At 36.7% G+C, this 22,566-nt stretch overlaps 1 protein-coding gene across 1 annotated transcript in view; it reads left to right on the top strand.

The window, feature by feature from the left end:
- The window catches only part of LOC150088795 (uncharacterized), a 157,629-nt gene extending 135,623 nt beyond the window's left edge, over positions 1 to 22,006 (top strand). The window contains exons 7-8 of the mRNA XM_090370903.1: positions 14,353 to 14,482; positions 21,674 to 22,006. Coding sequence (XP_090227029.1) covers positions 14,353 to 14,482; positions 21,674 to 21,719 — 176 coding nt within the window. The 3' untranslated portion in view covers positions 21,720 to 22,006. The remainder of the gene's footprint in view (positions 1 to 14,352; positions 14,483 to 21,673) is intronic.
- The last annotated feature ends 560 nt before the right edge of the window (positions 22,007 to 22,566 follow it).

Here is a 22,566-nt window from a genome sequence, read left to right as displayed (position 1 = left end):
CTATCAACATTCTTCATAATTGTGGTAATAGTCGATGGAGGCATATTCATAGCCCTACACACATTGGGGCAGTTTTCACCAGCTTCCATCCTCCGAATAGCCTCCATCTTATTTTCCAATGTGATAGATCGTTGTGCCTTTTTCATGCTTTCATTTGCACTAGGATTCATTGAACTTCTTTTACCAGGCATGGTGTCTCTTTATTCTATTAAATTAAAAACTTTATAACATGATCGGCAAAAACTTCACAAGGCTATCACTATTATTATTATTTAATTTATTAACAGCACAATTAATAAAAAAAATGTTACTGTAATAAATTTCCAGCATGTGTAAATGGCATAAACAACCATCAACTGAATGCTTCACCACATGGACTTTTACCACCCGCATCCACAAGTGGCTACACTGAGGGCGGGATGCTTTCTCGTCTCTGATTGGCTATGATACTGACATGCCGATTGCCTCAGATTGTCCTTGATCATGTGAACAGTGCATGATACTTAGTACTGTACGATGCCAGTAAATTTTGTCTGACGATTTTAAAACTTTCAATTTACAAAAAAAAATTGCAAAAATAAAAATGGCCTTGTGATTAGTGCCTGGCACTATTGCAAATTGGACCGGCATAAAAAGAGCACTACCTGTACTTCCACACCTGAATTGCTATATATATGGTCACTGAAATCTAATTTATGATAATAGCCAGCCATATTAGCTGTTATTGTATTCCAACCACGCTTAATGTTTTCAAAAAATTAATAGGAGCCAGTGCTGCTTCTTGTTAATTTATTTTACTTTCATGTATGTCCTTTAATTAGAAAACAGATTTGTTGAAGTTTGACTTACTGGGTACTAAAATACATATCTTGCGGATGATTTAGTGCTGTTTGTCTCAAGGCACCTCCGTAGCCAGGTGGGCAGGAGCGGCAGTGCATAGCACACGCTTCCTGATTAGACCGGGGTTCGAGCCCTTGACCACCAAATACGGAGGATGCGGAAAGGTCAGGGAATGACCACCACATATCCCCGGAGCAATATGGCCTTAGTTGCTAATGCTCCTAAAAACCAAATAACAACAACGGCTGTTTGTCTGAAAGCCTCCAGTTATGGATGACACATTACAAATAATCTGATCATTTTCAATTGTTTTCTTAACTTTTGTATCCAGGCATGCTCTATTAAATAACCTATAATTTCACAGATCTGGGCTCCATTCATAGAACATATATACAAAGAGTACCATTAGTGCTGCATAATCAGCATGGAAAATGATTACTTTGCTGAAAATAAACTAAAAACATTCTGGACAGTTTTTCAATCTGATGCTTATTTAACAAGTTATTCACAATTAAAGATTAATGATAGTACATGCAGCCTAAGCAACTGGTATCTAGAATAATCAAAAAGAATGACTAGTGTGTTCAAAGAAATGAGCTTGCAAACAGCAAGTAAATGGAACAATATATTTCATTACAGTTCATGAGGTGATTGTACGCTGTATGGTATCTGAAGTAGCATATGTGAGTAGACAATCAGCTACTAAAATGGAGGGTGTGTCCACACAACAAATGTGTTTCCTTAATGCATATGTCATTGCAAGCAGCAAGATACGAGCAGTGCAGATTTTCATGTGTGTTGCTCTAACATATGGCCACCTGCAGTATGATGGCTACGTAGTCTTAACAACTAAATCTGCCAAAGTTGAAGGTGAATCAGTATAAATCTGCTCCTTCAAGTGGCCTCAGAGGAAATAATCCAAGCAATCTGGGTGTCCAAGCTATAGGGCCTGCTATTCATCTTCCAGGAATGAAATTGAGGTGAAATAGTTGAAATTAGTTGAATAGTCGGGAGTAGATAGGATCGAAATTATATTCTCTCTACGGATATCAGCACACATTGATTCTCCAGCTGAAGCTGAAACTGCCACAGAGTGGCAACATGAAGATTTACACCCACCCAACAATGCATTTTATGACAGTTTAAAATGCCCTGCTGTGTGACATAATTCATTAGTGCCCAAGATGCACTTGCAAAACTGTTTTGTTGGTGACTTACTGTAGAACTCACTCATAGTAGAACATGCAAACATTCATAATTTCAGGCGGAAGTTGAGCATGGAAAAAGTGTTACAGGTTCAACCCTTTCCTCTCATAATGCAGTAAGGATGGTTTGGTTCACCCTGAACTGTAAAGCTCACATGCACTTACTAGTCATCAGATCAGATACCACTCCTTCCTCCACATCAAGCATTTGTGTTTTGTGTGGTTGTCACTATCTATCCCAATTGTAGCATAATGGGCAGCCATTTCTTTGGCACTTGTCATGTTTCGTGCTGACATTGGCATTGGAATGCCATTAGCCTCAATATTGTTGCACATGGGTTCAAGCAGAACCATGTGCACTTTCTCAATACTATACTAACATCTGACTTTTACATCTCATCAGAGTCAGCTGTTCACACATTTGTTTTCTTCAGAAGTTGGAATGGCTCCTTCTTTAAATTCTTGGCAAGTGATTAAAAAAATTACAACTGTCAAAAATACAATTTGTGTTTTGTGACACATATGATTGTGTGATTTGCATGGAAGCATGCTTTCAAATTGCCTTTTCAGTGTGGATTGCTTGGGCCAAATATGACGCCATCAGTCTTTAATCAAAAATATCTCATTAAATAAGTGTCAAATTAAAAAAATAAAACTGTTCAGAACATTTTTAGTTTATTTGTACCCAAGGAATCATTTCCTGTGCTGATTATTAGTAGTGACAAATTATGCAAGGAAGCAATCATATACAGCATTAACAAAAAAACTATCCACTTTATTTGCCCAATGCTTCTTGAAATTTATTTGAACCACCTACTTCCACAACTCTAGGTTGAAGTTTGTTCCAAAATATCTCTGGTTGAAAGCAAATTTATCTTGTAACCCTCTTTTTTTTCAATGCGCGCGTGTGTGTGTGTTGTCAGCTTTTGCTAATTTGCACGTAATCATAAAAGAGGTTCAGAATGCAGGGATGTATCTAGCCACATGACTAAGATATACATAATTGTATAATTTTAAAAGTTCCATTATTGTAGAACTTGCAGGTTGAATGCAAAAGAATGTCCACTAAATGTGGAGCATTAATTCTTGTGTGTCCTGATATGCAAAGCTATTGCATTTTTTTAGAGCCTTTGGTGATGAGGGAAACTCATCTGAATTGCCATCACCTTAGCAGTAGTTGCCAATATTTATTAACATCTTTTTCTTCAGAATATTTGCCTTTCTGTTTCACTATAAATAGAAGGAAATATGAAACCAGTAATGAGCCAAATAAAACCAATTATTTTGCTAAAACACACACTTTTTTTTTTTCTGTATCTCAACATAGTTATTTTTTCCCCCCAATGTGTTTTCAGTAATTCACTATTGTCTGATACCATTGTGAAAAAGTTTGGAGGAGTGAATTTCTGAGCCAATTTTGCATTTCACTTCAAGGTCAGTTTAAAATGGGTTTACTAAATTATTTCAAGGATCATACAATAATAATTATACAAGTGGTCCTGTCTGTAGGTCATCCCTAACTGTCCTGTCTGGTGAGTTAAGGATGACCTACAGACAGGACCTTAAAATTAATGCCACTGTCACACGCTGGAGAATTGAATGGTATGTTGCTAGCAGATATCCTGAACAGTGGTCATGTGAACCCTTTTTTGGAGAAAATCTGTTAGTGACAACATCCATTCCCAGTTGTTATGTTGTTATTGTCGGAGTATCATCAACTTAAGCCATATTGCTTCATTGTGCATTATATTTGTACAAATGTTTGCAGCACTGGATGAGTTTTTCAGTCCACATGCCAATTTGCATGTGGGCTGAAAAACCCAGAATTCATGGGAGTTCTACTCCCTCCACCTGGGATTGGCCAACTACAGCATTGATTGAGGACATTAAAAATTCCTCCAATCATTGATGGGAATCAAACCCAGACATTTCCAAAAAAACAAGACCACTATACTGTCATGTCATTCCCAGAAAACAGTCGATATGATCTTTCCAGCAAGTGACATTACCTGAAACTTGTGCTTTGGTAATGAGGGATGGCATTGTTCTTTGCTTACTTGTTTGGTATCAGACTGAAATTGGTGTACTGATGACTTTTTTTTTTTTGACTCTCATGATGTACACAAGAGTTTTCTTTAAATTCATACTTACTCAATAGGACTTTGTATGCCTTTAAGCAGGTTTACTTAATCTCTACTCCTAGCTGTTGCAGCACCCAATACACCTACACTTTTTGAATTACAGCTTCTTATGTTCTCCCTCCCTTTTTGCTGTTATCTCCCAAAAAAAAATGTAACATAAAATAGGGATAAATAAATTATTATTATTATTATTATTATTATTATTATGGATCAAGTTATTTACAAAAGCCCATGAGGATCAATAGTAACAATCCTCACAATATGTGTTACTATTTCAAAGGATGAGGGTAGTTGAAAGAACAGAACACTAATGTATTTTTCAGCATTAGTTGAGAAGCTAGAACACAGAAAGGCATTTATCGTCACCTGCAGTGAATAGCCAGAAAAGAATCTAGCCATCCTATTGCAAAAATCAAGGGGAGACCATAAGATGAAAGTATGTTTTAAAAAGAATTTATTCACAAGATCAAAAACTAGCAAAGAAAAACAGCAAAGAGTTCTTTACTTATGTAAACTCTAGAAGGAAGGGGATGAATCAGATTGGTCCACTTGATATCGATGGGTCAACTGTTGATGATCCTGCTCAGGTAGCTAACAAACTAAATGAATATTTTGCATCGACATTCACACATGAGGAGTTATTTAGCGAGGGGAAAGCCAGGGGTGTATTCAACTCTAGCAGTAAGCTAGAGAATCTTGTAATAACTGAGAGTAAAATGGAGGAGAAACTGTTGAAGATAAACACAAGAAAGGCACCTGGGGGATGGGATCTATCCAGTTATATTAAAGGAGGCAGCAGAGGAAGTAAGCAAACCCTTAGCCATAATTATGAGAGCTTCCTTGGACTCGGGAGGTACCCGCAGACTGGAGATGTGCAAATGTGACCCCAATTCACAAAGCAGGATCAAAGGCTGACACAAGCAATTATAGACCTGTGAGTTTAACTTCTGTTCCAGGAAAATTAATGGAGGCACTAGTTAAAGAAGCACTGCAGGATCATTTAGACAAGACTTCAGTTATAGCTCGGACACAGCATGGTTTTGTTAAGGGGAAGTCTTGCCTGACCAATTTGATTTGATACTATGATGCAGTCACAAAGGAACTGGATGCAGGGAATAACTTTGATATTATATACTTGGATCTTAGAAAGGCTTTTGATACTGTTGCACATGGAAGACTGCTGCACAAATTGGAGCAGTGTGACATTGGAGGCAAATTGCTGCTGTGGATAAAGGGGTGGCTGAGGGGGAGAAGACAGAGTGGTAATCAATGGGCACTGCTCATCGTGGACTAATGTTATTAGTGGAATCCCTCAGGGCTCAATGTTGGGTCCATTATTGTTTTCTGTATTCATAAATGATATTGATGATGGTATATCAAGTTTAATGTTGAAGTTTGCAGACGATACAAAGGTAGGCAGGGTTATCAAGGACACTACTGACACTATGCTGCTGCAACAGGATCTGGAAAGGTTGAGCAGATGGGCTGAGAGGTGGCAAATGAAGTTTAACATTGACAAATGTAAAGTACTACACATGGGAAACAGCAACCCCAGAGCAACGTATCAACTCTGTGGTACTACACTGACAGTGGTAGAGAATGAAAGGGACCTGGGGGTGGTTGTGCAGGCAGGTATGAAGTTTTCTGAGCAGTGCAGATGGGCTGGAAGAGTAGCTCGTGGTGTCTTGTCAATGATATACAGGAAGTTTTCTAGCAGGAATAAGAAGATGATTATTCCCTTGTATAAGGCAATGGTCAGGCCACACCTTGAGTACTGTGTACAGGTCTGGAGGCCTCTTTTCTAGGAGGATGTAGAGCTGCTGTGGAATGAGTACAGAGAAGGGCAACAAGATTAGTGAATGGAACAAAGGGGTGCTCTTACGAAGAAAGGCTTAAGTTTTGCAAATTACAGTGTCTGGAGACTAGGCACCAGCGAGGTGATCTGATAGAGGTGTATAAAGCATTGAATGGTTTGAGCATGCTCAGTGCTGATGGGATTCTTCCTCTCGCTCAGAATAATCACCTGAGAGGGCATAAATTCAAATTGAGGAAAGACAGATGTAGGATAGACGTGCAGAAATTTGCCTTTAGCCAGCGAGTGGTTGGTTGGTGGAACAGACTTCCATCCCTTGTCGTGGAAGTTGATAGCCTAAATAAGTTTAAGGCTAAGCTGGACAGGTATTTTGAACGAACAGAGGGGTGAAGTGGAAGTGGTTTTTTTTTTTTTTTTTTTTTTTTTGGCTGATGCTGCATAAGCTTGCTTTCTTGCATCAAATGCCTCTACTAATGCTAACTAGAAATTTCAACAGCAACTGCTTAATTTTTACCAATTTTGTGTGAAATTGTTCACAGATGAGTAAAATAAGCCAAGATATCACCATTGAATCAACAGTAACAGATTCAATCATTATCAGATAGAAGGTTTAAAATCAGTTGCAGAGATGTGCAAACTTATATTACCACCCTGTGGTAGCAGTACATGGAGTGTCATCACTAGCTGAAGGTGCTGGGCTCACCTATACAGAAAACCCCCTTTTGTAATGTTGGTTTTAGCCTACATGATCTTTTGCATTGGGGGAATTATGAATTAGTATTTGCAAGGCCTCCGTAGCCGAGTGGTCAGGAGCGGGAGTGCAGTAGCACACACTCTTTGAGTAGACCGGGGTTCAAGCCCCTGGCTGCTAAATACGGTCGATCTACCAACCCGCACTGGACCAGCGTGGCTGATTATGGTCCATTTCCCTCAACATGAGTTGTTGAGGAGACTTCCATCCTGCAGTGGGTTGATAATGGCTGCAATTTACTTACTTTTACTTTTTATTTGCCAGTGAACATCCTGCAGTCTAGCGAAGGCACTTTATTCTGACTGTACGTGAGAACCTATAATTATGTCATTTAGGCAGAGAAAACCCAATTCGATGCAAAAGTGAGTGTAGTGACAATAGAGCCAGTGTTTCCCAGATCGTTTTTTGCCTTTGAGGTTGATACTGTCACTGCTGTCTCACACTCTGTGAAATCCTCCTTGACAGTATAATGGATTTTCCACATGTCACTTATTTAGCATTAGTAGTGTCATAGAAATCAAGAAATCAAGCTTATACAGCATCAGCCAAAAAAAATTTCCTATTTCATCCATTTGCTCCAAAAGTTTGTCCAGCTCTTCCTTGAATATATTTAAGCTATCAACTTCCACAATGACAGAAGTTTGTTCCAGCAATCAACCACTCAGTGGGTAAAGCCAAATTTCTGCACATCTATTCTTCAACTGTCTTTCCTCACTTTGAATTTATGCTTGCTCAAGGGAGTAAGATCCCCTCTCAGGTTTATTAGCCTGCAGTCAGGCACTTATACTGACATATAATTTACAGACAAACTGATAAACCATGTCTTTTTAAAAGAGGAGAGAGTGCAAGCAAGCACTATCAACAAATAATGATCGTGGAATGCCACCCTACCCTATGGTGGCACCCCACTATAGGGTAGGATCAAATTAGACAAGTATACTGTGTTAGGAGCACATTTATTTATTTGCTTTCAACATATCACCATCTTAATGTTCACTAAATGTTTACAAAAGATGTTAAATGTGGCACTCCACTACACAATAGATAATATGTGAAGTGATGATCCTGCAAAAGCAGTTTTGAAATAATCTCATTTCTTTCACTGTTTTCTGATGAGAGTATCTCACTTTTAATACATCTGCATAACTTATCCCTATGACACCAAGAATTCCCGCTCTGCTCAAAAACTCCTGTAATAGAACTTTTGAGCAGTCTTTTTGTATTGTTGCCATAGCTGCTTCAGTCAATTGCTGAAGCTCATTCTGCTTTTGGGCTCTGGGTGAGTAAACTATGCTTTTCATATGGTACTATAGGTAGTGTCCAGTGACACTATAGGTAAAAGTGTATAGCCATAAGGATGGGTGATTTCAGAGATCAAAAACCAGCCAGTTTTGTCCTATCCATTGACACGGGCAGTGAGCATCCACTGATAAACGTCTTCACTTTGCAAGTAAAGTAAGCAGGAAACCACAGTTTGTTTCCAGTAGTGCATCCACCAATAGCTGAGGTTAAATCTGATTTTAAAAAAAAAAAAAAGTTAATAGGAGGTCCCTATTCAATATGGACTGCCTTATTGATACAGGGAGGCCCTGTGTCAATATGTCACTTTCAGCCAAGTCCTGGTTACAGATGAAGCTTGATATGTAACCAGGAGACTCGGTTGAGAAAGTTTGAATTGGTTGCATCCTGATACAGTGGCCATTAGGAAAATGCTCAATGAAGTTGAGGACTTTGTTACCTCCAAAGCTTTAACAGACTGCCTGTAATAAGGCTACAATTTCCCAGGTAGCATTCCCTATAGTATGGATTGAGAAACATTCTGATGAGTAGCTAACCATCTGATAGTAGCTTGAGAGGCTCATTCCATGGAATTCAGAATGCCTTCTACAACCACTGTTATGCCTGTAACATTTTTGTCTACTAGGGCTTACAGTGTTTGGTTGCAGACAGCCTGTTTCTCTTAGATGATGACCAAAAGATATGAACATCTTTGAATGGAAGCTTTGTTGTGAACAAGAGACTGAAAAATACATTTCAGCATGAAGATGTACAGCAGGTAAAATGTTAAGCTGTATTTCTCTGCACGCCCATAAATTTGATAAAAGAATAATCACAATCATTAGGCATTATTGTTACTAAATTTTCCTAAGCTTACAGAACAGTGAACACTACAACACAGGAACATTATAAAAACATACACTGCAATAATTTGCTCGTTTAATGTTGCAACATATGTTTGCTTTTTAATGTTGCAACATTAATTAATAATTCTGCATTATTATCTTTTTATTATTATTTTTCTTCATTCATATCACATAAGCTATCCATATACCATATATTATTAACTTGGACTAAAGAACATAAGCAGATATAAGCTAGTCTGTAATCAGGTCACAAAGGAGGTTAGGGCAGGTGAAGGCAGATTACGAGAAATCTTTGGCAAAGGATGCTAAGAAAAACAGCAAGGATTTCTTTACTTATATAAACTCTAAAAGGAAGGGAATGAATCTGATTGGTCCACTTGATATCGATGGTTCGACTGTTATGATCCTGCTCAGATAGCAAACAAACTGGATGAGTATTTTGCATCTACATTCACACATGAGGAGTTAAGGTTTGAAAATGACAGAGGGTTATCAAATTGTAACAGGGTGCTTAATGATTTTATTATAACTGAGAGCAAGGTGGAGGAGAAATTGTTGAAGTTAAACATAAGAAAGGCACCTGGAATGGATGGGATCTATCCAGTTATATTAAAGGAGGCAGCAAAGCAACTAAGCAAACCCTTAGCCATAATTATGAGAGCATCCTTGGACTCAAGGGAGGTCTCCACGAACTGGAGATGTGCAAATGTATCCCCCAATTCACAAAGGGGGATCGAAGGGTGACACGAGTAATTACAGACCAATTAGTAACTTCTGTTCCAGGTAAAATAATGGAGTCACTGGTTAAAGATGCATTGCAGGATCATCTAGACAAGACTGCAGCAATAATTCAGACACAGCATGTGTTTGTTAAGGGAAAGTCTTGTCTGACAAATTTGATAGGATATTATGATGGGATTACAAAGGAACTGGATGCAAAAAATAATTTTGATATCATATATTTGGATTTCAGGAAAGCTTTTGACACTGTTGCGCATGTAAGACTATTGTACAAATTGGAGCAGAATGGTATTAAGGATAAGTTGCTACAATGGATAAAAGGATGGTTGAGTGGGAGAAGACAGAGGGTGGTAATCAATGGGTGCTGCTCTTCGTGGACTAATGTTATTAGTGGGGTTCCACAGGGATCGGTGTTGGGTCCACTGTTGTTTTCTATATTTATCAATGATATTGATGAAGGTATATCAGGCTTAATGTCGAAGTTTGCAGACGATACAAAGGTTGGCAGGGTTGTTAATGACAGTAATGGCACTGTGCTACTGCAACAGGATCTAGAAAATTTGGGCAGATGGGCTAAGAAGTGGCAACTGAAGTTTAACCTTGACAAATGCAAAGTACTACATATGGGTCATGTAACCCCAGAGAAACGTACCAACTGTGTGGTACTACACTTAAGGTGGTAGAAAATGAAAAAGACCTGGGAGTAATTGTGCAGTCAGATATGAAGTTTTCTGAGCAATGCAGACAGGCTGCCAGGGCAGGTCATGGGGTTTTGTCAATGATATATAGAAATTTTGCTATCAGAGAAAAGGAGGTGATTGTCCCTTTGTATAAGGCAATTGTCGGGCCACACCTTGAGTACTGCATACAGGTCTGGAGGCCTCATTTTAGAAAGGATGTAGATTTGCTTGAATGTGTACAGAGTAGGGCAACAAGGATTGGTAAGGGGAATGAAGGGATCCTTTTACCAAGAGAGGCTTAAGTTCTGCAAATTGCAGTGGCTGGAGACTAGGCACCTGCATGGTGATCTGATTGAGGTGTATAAGGCCTTGAATGGGTTGAGCACACTGAATATGTAGAATAGATGTGCGGAAATTTGCTTTTAGCCAGTGGGTGGTTAATTGCTGGAACAAACTTCCATCTGTCGTGGAAGTTGATAGGTTAAATAAATTTAAGGAGGAACTGCACAGGCATTTGAAGGGAATGGTGTTTTTTTTTTGGCTGATGCTGCATAAGCTCATACACTTGGTTTCTTGCATCACATGCTACTAATACTATTACTACTACATCCAAAGCCGACCGGGCTAGCCGAGTGGGTCAAGTACCTGCCCGGCAACCCAAAGGTCGCGGGTTCGATTCCTGCCTCGGGCTTGGATCAAAGTACTGCAAAAACCTTGGGAGGTGCAATATGGCCACAGACGCCGATGCGCCAACAACTACCAAATCAAAAAAAAAAAAAAAAAAAAAACTACATCCAAAAATTGAACAATTGGGTAATGGGAATCTGTAATATTCTTTGATGAATCCTAATTTAACCTTCACGGATCGATGGTAAATGCTACATTCAACATAGAGCTAACAAAGCTTATCATCCTGACTGGATTCAATCAGCAGTGAATTTTCCATTGAGCCAGATAGCTTGAGGAGCAAAGAAATGGGCAGAATATATTTTTGTAAATGGTACTGTTAATGGTGACTACTACACAAAAATTTTAAAGGAGAATCTTGTCTGTCTGTCTTCAGAAACCTCTTTCAGGGAACAGAAAATTGTGTTTTCCAACATGACTCTGCACCTTGCCAGACTGCATGTAAGGTTAGTACAACATAATATATCATGAAATACAATTTCTAGCTTGCTAATTTTAACTTATTTCAAACATGGACTGCTTCGTTATTTATTTTTATTATCTTTTTTTTTATTTTTGGGAGAAGAGTTCATGAAAGGCTTCAATATCCAATCATTATTGCCAGGAATTGGTTCCAATTTGAACTGACTGAAAACTATTGGAGTTTTATGGAATAGAAATTGATGCTAAAAAGCCATCAAACAAGATAACATTGCAAATAACCATTATTCATGTATGGTACCATGAACTAAGCATTGATTGTATCAAGAATCTGAAACTGCATGCCAGACAGTTGAGAGGTGGTAATTAAAGCTTGTGGTAGACCAAGAAAATACTAATATCTGTTATAGAAGACCTAATGGTATCACAGCGATATGTGTTTTCTGCTGGTATACTTTTTCCATCTTATTACATAATGTTAATTTCGAACATTGGTCACAATGAAAAGCTATATACACAGTGTGTCAATTAATAACGAGACTGCATGCACTCTGCATTTAGTGTTAACGTAAGAGGCCAAAATAGTTTGTTTGTTTGTTATTTGGTTTTTAGGAGCATTAGCAACTAAGGCCGTATTGCTCCGGGGATATGCAGTGGTCATTCTCTGACCTTTCCGCATCATCCGTATTTGATGGTCACAGGCTCGAACCCCAGTCTAATCAAGAAGCGTGTGCTACGCATTTCTGCTCCCGCCCACCTGACTACAGAGGCGGCAACCCAAATAGTGCATGATCAGATCTGTTAGAGTGGGCTCTTTCCAACGAGTGCAAGTTGAAACTTGTCCAGTCAGTAGTTCATGATTTATGACGGAAAGAGTAATAGTAGTTTTGTGCATGCCATCAGAAATTTGAAAATGGAGCAAAAGGCAGTTATCAAATTTTATTGTAAAACTCTTGACGATTTAAAAAAAGTTTATGCCGATGAATGTTTGTCTCAACCAAGAGTGTTTGAATGGTTTTCTCGTTTTCGTAAAGGATGTGAGTCGTTAGAGGATGATCCCCGATCTGGCCGACTGATCTCTGTTCAAACACTGGAGATGTCACGAAGGTTAGAAAAAACTGTGACTGAAGGCAGATCAATTTCAATGCAGTTGCTTGCTGAGATGATTGGTAGCAGTAAGGAATTTGTACAAGAAATACTAAAAGATGATCTGAGTAAGAGAAAATTTTGTTCCTGTTTTGTATAGCATTCGTTGAGTTTCGAGCAATGCACCCGCACATTCTGCCATCAACATCAAGCAATTTTTGGCAAATAAATCCATTCCAGTTATCAAACACCCCCAATTTACCAGATTTGGCTCCCAAAGATTACTTTTTGTTCCCCAAAATGAAAACAGTCATGAAAGGAATGCGATACGGGATGATAGAGGGCATCCAGGCTGCAGTAACTGACCAGCTATAAGTGGTACCAGAAGAGGAGTTCCAGAAGTGTTTTCAAAACTTGTATAAAAGATGTAGTAGTAGTAGTGGTGGCGGCATGTGATGCAAGAAAGCAAGTGTATGAGCTTATGCAGCATCGGCCAAAAAAAAAAAAATCACACCATTGCCTCCAAATGCCTGTCCAGTTCCTCCTTAAATTTATTCAACCTATCAACTTCTACAATGACAGATGGAAGTTTGTTCCAGCAATTAACCACCCGCTGGCTAAAGGCAAATTTCCGCACATCTATTCTACATTTGTCTTTTCTTAATTTGAATTTATGCCCCCTTAGGTTCGTAATCTGAACAAGTGGAAGGATCCCATCAGGATTCAGTGTGCTCAACCCATTCAAGGCCTTATACACCTCAATCAGATCACCGCGCAGGTGCCTAGTCTCCAGCCACTGCAATTTGCAGAACTTAAGCCTCTCTTGGTAAGAGGATCCCTTCATTCCCCTCACCAATCTTGTTGCTCTTCTCTGTACATGCTCAAGCAAATCGACATCCTTCCTAAAATGAGGCCTCCAGACCTGTACGCAGTACTCAAGGTGTGGCCTGACCATTGCCTTATACAGAGGGACAATCACCTCCTTTTCCCTGCTAGCAAAATTCCTATATATCATTGACAAAACCCCATGACCTGCCCTGGCAGCCTGTCTGCATTGCTCAGAAAACTTCATATCTGACTGCACAATTACTCCCGGGTCTTTTCCCATGTAAACAGTGTGCACACGCTGGAGGTGATTACTTCAAAAATATATAACATTACTTTGCCATCAGTCTCATTATTTAATTGGCACACTGTGTATGTAGTGTATATGGCCTGTAGTGTATTTCTATGATTATTTGTAACTAAATATGTCCAAATAGTTTTTCTTTAATTTATTTTCTTATCAGTAAAATGCATAATCATTGACATCAGTGTATAACAAATCTGAAGCTATAGAAGCAGTTATTTCAATTGTAATGCCTTGTTTTGAGAGAAACTTTACATTGATGCAATTTATGTGGTCACTACTGTATATTCTCCTTCTTTGCATGGTTTATGTTTAATGGTATGAGCTGTTCCATTTTCAGGAACAACCTGTTCTCAGTGTACTGATGAAATTTCAGTTTAATTTTAATTGGCACACTTGCAAATAAACTGTCACCAGATCATATAATTTATAACCCAGACATGATCTTTGGAACAAATCTTGGTCTGCTGTGAACTAAAAAATGCAAATTTTGACATTAAGTTCAGCACTGGCTTACATGCCAACTAAAATGAATTTAAAAAAAACTATGTTAAAGTGCAAATTCAGAGTATTTTTAAAAATAAATTAGTTTGGTTAACACTGCATACTGCTAGTTTCTTTTAGTAATGTATACTTTTTCAGTTATTATCTGATTTTTATTGCCGTTTGTCTGAACTGTCCGGAACTTAATTATTATTCTTTTTATCATTATTAGGCGATGAGGTATTTATGCTCAATGGGCAATCGCTACAAGGTATGTCACATGCTGAGGCAATTAGTGCTTTCAAAAAAATAAAACAAGGATCTGTAGTTTTACATATTGGTCGAAGAGCTTCAAGAAAAAAGTAAGTATCATAATAAAATATATTAAAAATTAAACTACTTAATATTCATATAAATAATTCTTATATGTACATTGTCAATTTTTATAGGATATAATTTAATTTAATTTAATACTGTGAAATAATAAAATTATAATAACATGAGTGAATAGGCATGGTATACTTTTGTGGGTTGTTTAGCTTACTCTTTGGAAATTAAGCTTGGTAAAGGGTAATAACATGAAAATTAATAACATTTAAATAAGTAAGCAAATAATCTAAAAGGCTGTTAATTCATTACTTGCTTTTGGTCTGTTTTTAGAAAAACAGACATTCAAGGGTAATGATAAAATTACCAGGGTGTGTCATATGAAATGATTTTATATTTCAAGGTTTCCTGAAGTATTGTAGCCATAATTTTGATAGAATGAACAAACTCTTATACTCGTACTTACCAATGCTTAGACTGATGAGTCCATGTTGATTTCCCTGAATACTATAAGCTCAGAAGCACACATATTTGAAGCAAATTTAGATTACAGTCAGTTCTGCTATAACCCAGTAAATTTAGATTACAGTCAGTTCTGCTATAACCCAGTACATGCGTTCCTAAAGATCTCTGTGTTATGGTATTTCGCACATTTAAAAACAACAGGGCTTATGGGAAAAATATGGATAGGGGCAGAGCACTCAAAAACATGTTCAGTCTGGTAAGTAAAACATCAGAAAAGTTAGAAACCCAATAAAATTGCTAACACAAGTTTAAACATCTTTAATTTTCTAATAAATAAATATTACAGTAAATATAGCACTGTAATATATATATATATATATATTGTAAAATTTTATGGAGTAAAAAGTACAAAGCTTAAAAAATAGGAATGAAGACAAAATTCTAAAAATTTATTTATGATTTTTATACGATTGGAGATTTCATGGAAGGGGAAACACATTTCATCATAATAATGTAAAAATTCACAGATTTCCAACTATCGGTATTATCGCAAATGAAATAAGATTGTGTTTACTACCCATTTATAATTAGATTGCACTAACGGAAAAGCCCAATAAACCGGGAACTGCAAATTGTTTTTATTGTTTTATGGTAGTGGCCTCCAGAAATGTGTTCCTCTGCTCACGCTATCCCGCTCATGAAATTTCTGTTTCAACCGAAAAATGTGAGCTCCAGAAAACATGAGTCGGCTTACAATATCACCTATTATCTCGTGAACACAGCGAATGACAGTAGTGTGTCTCCAACCAATACAACTACAATAAATGGGAACTATAGCTCTCACACATTTGACATTTTTTAAGTTCATAAACTTGTATATATTGCTGGGCAGCTCGTTACATTCAGCTTGGTGCCAGATTTTGCATTCATCCGGTGTTACTCGCAGAAAAAATCTTGCATGAGCCAGTGCGAAAAACACATTATACTCTCATTGTTCCCTAATATATCAGTCACTTTGGAGCAAATTTACGTTGCTAAATTGCACATTATAGCAGAATCCAAATTTTCCATCATGGAAATGTAGAACAGGATAAAATGTAGGTTTGGTGGTGAAATCCCAAGACAAAACAAATGTCAGCGCAATGAATGCACAAAGGTTCACTTATCCAAAATAATTCAAAATGCAATGGTCTGCTAGAAAAACTATAGAGAAGATTCTGGACAAGCAGGGAAGTGGTTGATGGTCTTGTTGGAAAATTGATATGTTTAGTAAACACTAGTAGTGGGCTTCTTATGGCATTGTAATTGCATCATTCTTAAAAGTGTAGAAAGGAGAATATTAATTAGCATTAAAGCTGTGACCTCTAATTGTGTAAGACATAATATACATATGATACAGAATTAATTACATGGGCCCTGAAATTGAAACTTGTAGGATGGGTTCTCTTCTAATATTTAAGTTTCCTAAGCTGTTATCAAAATTGGCATCCACTTTTTTGCATTACATGAAGATTTTTTGTGAACTGGGAAAACCAAAAATTTGTTTTTCCTTACTTTATACATTTTATTCACTTTATCCAGGTATCAATTTGTGTACTTCTTTATAATGAAATGTACAAAACTCAAAGTGAAGAAACAGAATATTAATAGGAAGTGGATATACACTGTGCTGCCACTTTATTAGGTACACCTACCTAGTAGCATGTTGAGCCTCCTTTAGCCTTCAAAACAGCCTGAATTCGTCAAGGCATGGATTGAACAAGATGCTGAAAACGTTGTGCAGGAATGGAGTACCATGCAGACATGAGTGTGTCACGCAGTTCCTTGAAATTCGACGGGGGTGTAGGCCTGCAGTGAACAGCCCTTTCCAGCTCATCCCAAAGATGTTCAATAGGATTGAGATCTGCGGACTAAGCGGACCACTGCAGCAAAAAAAAGTCATTATCATGTTCCTTGAACCATTCCATCGTGATTCAGACTTTGTGCACCGGCGCATTATCCTGCTGGAAGTAACCATCTGCAAGTAACACTGCAGCAAAGAGAAATCATTGTTACGGTCCTGGAACCATTCCATAGTGATTTGGGCTTTGTGCATCGCACATTATCCTGCTAAAAGTAACCATCTGACTGAGGATAGACTGTCAACATGAATGGATGCACTTGGTCAGCAACGATGTTTAGGTACGATGTTGCATTCAGATGAGAATCTAGGGGTAACAATGGACCCAACGTGCCAAGAAAACATTCCCCACACCATAATACTGTCCCCCACCACCTTTCACGGTAGTTGTCAGACATGACGGGTCCATGGATTCATGTTGTTTTCGCCAAATTCTGAGCCTTCCATCAACATGATGCACCAGAAACTTCGACTCATCAGACAAAGCAACTGTTTTCCAATCCTCGATTGTCCAGTGCTGGTGTTGCTGTGCCCACAGGAGGCATGCTCTCTTGTCCTTCATTGATAACAAAGGTACACAATGTGGCCATTATAGCCCATTCGCAACAAAGTGCGACTAGTGGTCAGTTGCGATATTTTGTTCTGCTCACAAAGGTTGTATTCTGACGTGATGTGTAACATTGTGGCCCGTCAGTTTGCTTGCACAGTTCTAGCCATCCTCCTCTGACCTCAGTCATCAACAAGAGATATTTTCTTTCACAGGAGTGCCATTGAGAGGATGTTTTTGGTTCGTTTCACCATTCTCGATGCACCTACTCCCGTGCCACATTCAACGTCCATTAGATCACTCCCTTTCCCCATTCTTCCTACGGTTTGTACGCTTAACTGATACTTGAAAGGTTGTTCTGCTGCATCTATATCCACAACTGTGGTCATGTGACTTACAACGTTGTGGGACAGACCATTTGTGTGCACAGCAGGGAGACACAGGTTTATTTGAATAAATTGTAGGTCTTTTGGTCTCATTGCAGTTTTTTATTTTATTTATTATGCCAGACAACTACCATTTCAAAGACCGGGTTTTTCGGGGGTTTTTTTTTGGCTGGTGCAGCATAAGCCATAGGCTTTCTTGCACCATGCGGCCAATACTAATACCAGCAGTAGTCCACTATAATATTTACAATTCATCATCTGTGTGGGAACCAAAGTTTTCCAAAAAAAAAAAAAAAAAAGTGTGGCAGTATAAGAAATTAACTTTCAAGCTGACCTTACTTAATAATTTTTGAAATTTGAGCATATTTTCATTAATACTTTAATTATTGGCATCTTTCTTGTCCTAGAAGAAGTGAACAATGTTTTTGAAGCAGCTTCATGCTTTCTTCTTTTTCAACAGTAGTTGTCATTCCTTCAAATTGCTTCTGTGTATCCTACATGCAGGGGTGCTAAGAAATTAAGCATAAACTCGGTATTTTGTTGGATGAGATTGGTTGTCTGCAGAAAAGTTAATGCTCTGGAAGAAATTAAATAATGGGACCCATCAGGCACTGAACTCAGTGTTGGGGCTTTCTGTTGGGCACTTGGTTGGAAGGAGGAAACACCGGGAGACAGAAGCCACAAGAAGTTGTAATTCTGGCAATTCAGTTGCCACAGCAACAGGGTATGTATTCTGCAATAGGGTTAAGGTTAATAATGTCACAGAACAGTTATCTAATGATATTAAACATTAGACAACTAATGAAATAGGTAATCTGAAATCTTAGTTTGAATTTATGAAGTGATGCTGAGAAAGAGCCTTGTGCTAGGACTTATTAGAGAGTGTTTTGATTTTTATCCAAGGATATGATCGAAAGAAAGTTTTTCCTGAATCTTGTCAATCATCTCTAGCCTGGAGGACTATCGGATGAAATTTTTCACAGCATGGCCTTCACTTTTTAATATAAGAGATTGATTTTCTAAAGACAGGATACACTTGAACAGAAGAGGCACAAGAATATTTGCTAACAATATTGAGGAAGAGTTAATGCATTTCGGAAAACTGTTAGCTTGGTGGACTAAAAAAAGCAGAGGTAGATTAGATTCTTGCACTGCTTCAACCTGTCCTGTTGGGACCTATACTGACATGTACCTAGTAATAATATGCAGACAGATATGTGTCTGGTAAATTGTTTATTCATTCTAGTTACGTGCCTGCTTATTTTTATTATTATTATTATGTTTTTTTACTTTTCTAAATTCCATAGTCACTTTTAATATTCAGTAGCCATAGCTCTATAATTATTCTGAATCAGACATATGTTTATGACAATTTTCTTATTTTAGACCCTCTAATATGTCCCAGAATTTTTTGCACAAATTTTTTAAGCATCCTGTATATATCACTTTGATCGTTATAACAATTTCTTGCATAAGTTAATCATCCAAGTGCCCTAACTGAATTCTCTCAGTTCATTATGAAAATACAGACAATTTTTGCCATCATATTTCTTCTGGGTTTCAGTGTCCTCATTCAAGTGTTTTCTAAAAATATTATTAAAAGGGCTTTTTGCATTGGAAATAACCATCATATTATTTTCTTTTATGCTCTGGATATTGGATTATACACAGTTACCTGCAGTGACCATGTCACCTATTCCTCTAGCTTATTTAATGTGTGTTGCAACAAGAGTAGTTTGTCTACTAATTAAGAAATCTTGAAGTCATAATTATTTTATATCTTATTGCTTTTATTGCAGTTGTAATTGTACATTTTTACACTGTGTTTTTAATTTTATATCTTTATTTTATCACTTTTTTGATTTAAAATTATATAGTTACATTAAAATATCAGTTTAATTTTATAATTTTATATTGTATGGAATCACTTATTTAGTCATAGTGACATCCGACTATACAAGTAAGTGATATTCTTCTGAAAATGGGTGCAATGAGTTTAAAAATAGTTGCAAAACACTTATATACATTATACATGGCAGTTAAAATAATTTATACACGTTTGCATAATTCCTGCTTTTAGTATTAATATTGGTAAAATGATGCATGAAAACTAAATTTTTTTTAAAATTTATTCAGAGTACCATTTCCACAAGTGGAAATTTATTCTAACAGTCAATTAGCCTCTGGCTGAATGCAAATTTCTACATGTCTGTGTACAATCATCCTTTTTCAATTTAAATGTATGAGCTTTTACATGTACTGTCTGAGGAATGGTAAAGATTCCATTGGCATTTAGCATACTTAACCCTTTTAAAGTCTAGTTCCAAGTTCTGTGATTTACAGAACCTCAGCCTTTCTTGATAAGAATGTGCTTTTGTGCCTTCAACTAAACTTTCTGCTTTTCTCTACTTCTTTTCCAACAGATCTATTTTATTCCTAAAATGAAGTTATTAAACCAGTATGCAGTATTCTACATGTGGTGTGGCCATTGCATTATACAATGATATAATAGTAATTTTGCTTAAAAAAGTTGTTATATTATTCTTTATCATTTACAACACTCCATAGCTGTTGTTCAACTTTATGTTGGACTGCAGTCACCCCTAAGTTCTTTTTTCTTATCATCTGCCTTTAGTTTGGGGCTACCTAAATGGTTTTTTAGTCTAGGATTACTGCCACCCAAATGCAGTACCTTCCATTTATCAATATTAAATCCCAGTTGCCATTTTTCAGTCCATCTCCTAGATTACTTGAAGTGGCACATCCTGATTAATATCATTAACTACCTGTCCCCCTTTGTATCATCAGCACACTTAAGCATCAGACTTGAAATTACTACATCAGTATCATTTATAAATATTAAAAACAGTAAGGGGCCTGATATTGAACCCATGGTACTTCATCTCTTACCAATTAGTGTACAAAAAGCAGTGTCCATTTATAACCACTAATGCCATTGTTCCAATTTACACAACAGTCATTTGTGTGGAACAGTATCAAAGGCTGTACTGAAAGCTACATATACGATGAAATTATTTTTTGCATCCTGGTCCTTTGTGATCTCACAGTAGTTAAATATATTGGTCAGTCATAATCTCTCTTCAATAACTTTTGCTTTAATATGAACTGCTGGTTTCAGACAATTGAAAAAGGGGTATAAACAAAGATCAGGTGCTAGCAATTATTTTATTTATTGATAGTGTTTGTAAACATCTTGGATTTTATTTTCGAAAATTTGTGAATACCCACAAATTAACTGCAAACTTAATTTTAATCTCAATAAAATCATATGAATCTTTGTGGTAACTGTTCACTTCTTTACAATTCCCCATTCATAAAGTAATTGTATAGCAATTTTAAATTTTTATTTTCTTGTGCAGTCCCTTTTTGGGTCCACGCCATTACAATAATAGTCATAATTATATCCTTATACAGGGTAATCCTTTTAAATGAGAACCAATGAAAATGTGAATAACTTTCATTAAAATTTTTAATTATTGAAATCTGACATACTGTTCAACCTGGAGTGAAATGTTATCTCAAAATGCAGACTTCTTACTAGACTCTCCCTAACCTGTGTTAAATATTCCTCACTAACAACAGTCAATGTGTGAACACATGTTCAACCACGAGTACATTTTCCTCTGTTGAACGCTGTTTATTTACTGCTTGCATTGTGCATGCACATTTCTACTTTTATGGATTGTCAATAAATGGCAACACTGTGTGCAAAAAAAATTGTAAATTTTGTCAGTAGCACACTTTTACTCAAAGTTATTTGCATTTTCAGGGTTCTCATTTTTTTCTGCCTAGAAAAGTAAGAGTTAAAGAAAAGTAAACAAAGTAATTAAAATTTTATTAATTTATTATAAATATATTCTTATTTTATATGGAAATTTTAATAAGTTATTTGGTAATACCTTTATAGCATGCAAGTTTCCAAGTCCTGTAGTCATTTGGAAAGGTTTTCATGATGGTATTGTGTGAAGTTTTACTGGAATAGCCTCCTAGCACTTGATACCTTGCTTTTGTACTTTATATTGTGATGTATTTTCCATTAGAAGTGTACAGTACTGTTACTATAATACCAATGATTGTTTCTATTCTGCAGGGATATTCATTATGTGTACATAGGTTATGAATAATGTAACATATGGAATGTACTTGTTTCATAGTCTTTCCTGACTGTTCTCATTGTAGTAAATAGCATTAATTTACTGTTATACAAGTGTTATTTCAGTTTTAGTTCATCTCACAGCATGCAGTTTGCTTTTGTTTGGCATCCTCAAATTGTTATTTAATTTTAATGACTCTGAAGAGTAAAGTTGAAAATGTCTGTTTTAAAATGTCATCCTGTCATAATTAGTTAATTAAATAAATTTATAACTTTTTAACTGAATTATATTATAAAATCTAACATTGGGCTGTAGCTCTTTGATTCCTACCTGAATTTTTCTTGCTGTAATGGGTTAAATAACCTACACTAATTTTCTTATGAAAAAATTGAATGTAACATTATTTTATCACATGAACAATGGGTGGGTTTTTTTTTTTTTTTTTTCTGCCTTCCTCTCCTGGATAATATTACTTTAAAATTTCTGTTGCAGATCATGGTTACCAATTATATAAACCATGCTATGCCATAAGGGATTTTAGGCAACTAACCAGTTATGTTTAATTCATTTTTATACGTGTACATATGTGGTTTGTATTCTGTGGCCAGTATAAGCAATGATACACAGTGGAACTGTCATATTTATGTTTTTATGATGATTATAAGAAAAGAAATGAATAAATATGACAAAGATTGTATCTTTGCTG

Source organism: Mastigoproctus giganteus, chromosome 3, assembly GCF_048544385.1.
Source record: "Mastigoproctus giganteus isolate SK-2022 chromosome 3, ASM4854438v1, whole genome shotgun sequence".
Taxonomy (NCBI): Eukaryota; Metazoa; Arthropoda; class Arachnida; order Uropygi; family Thelyphonidae; genus Mastigoproctus; species Mastigoproctus giganteus.
Note: the sequence above shows the minus strand (reverse complement) of the source record. Positions and strands in the feature narration are given on the sequence as shown.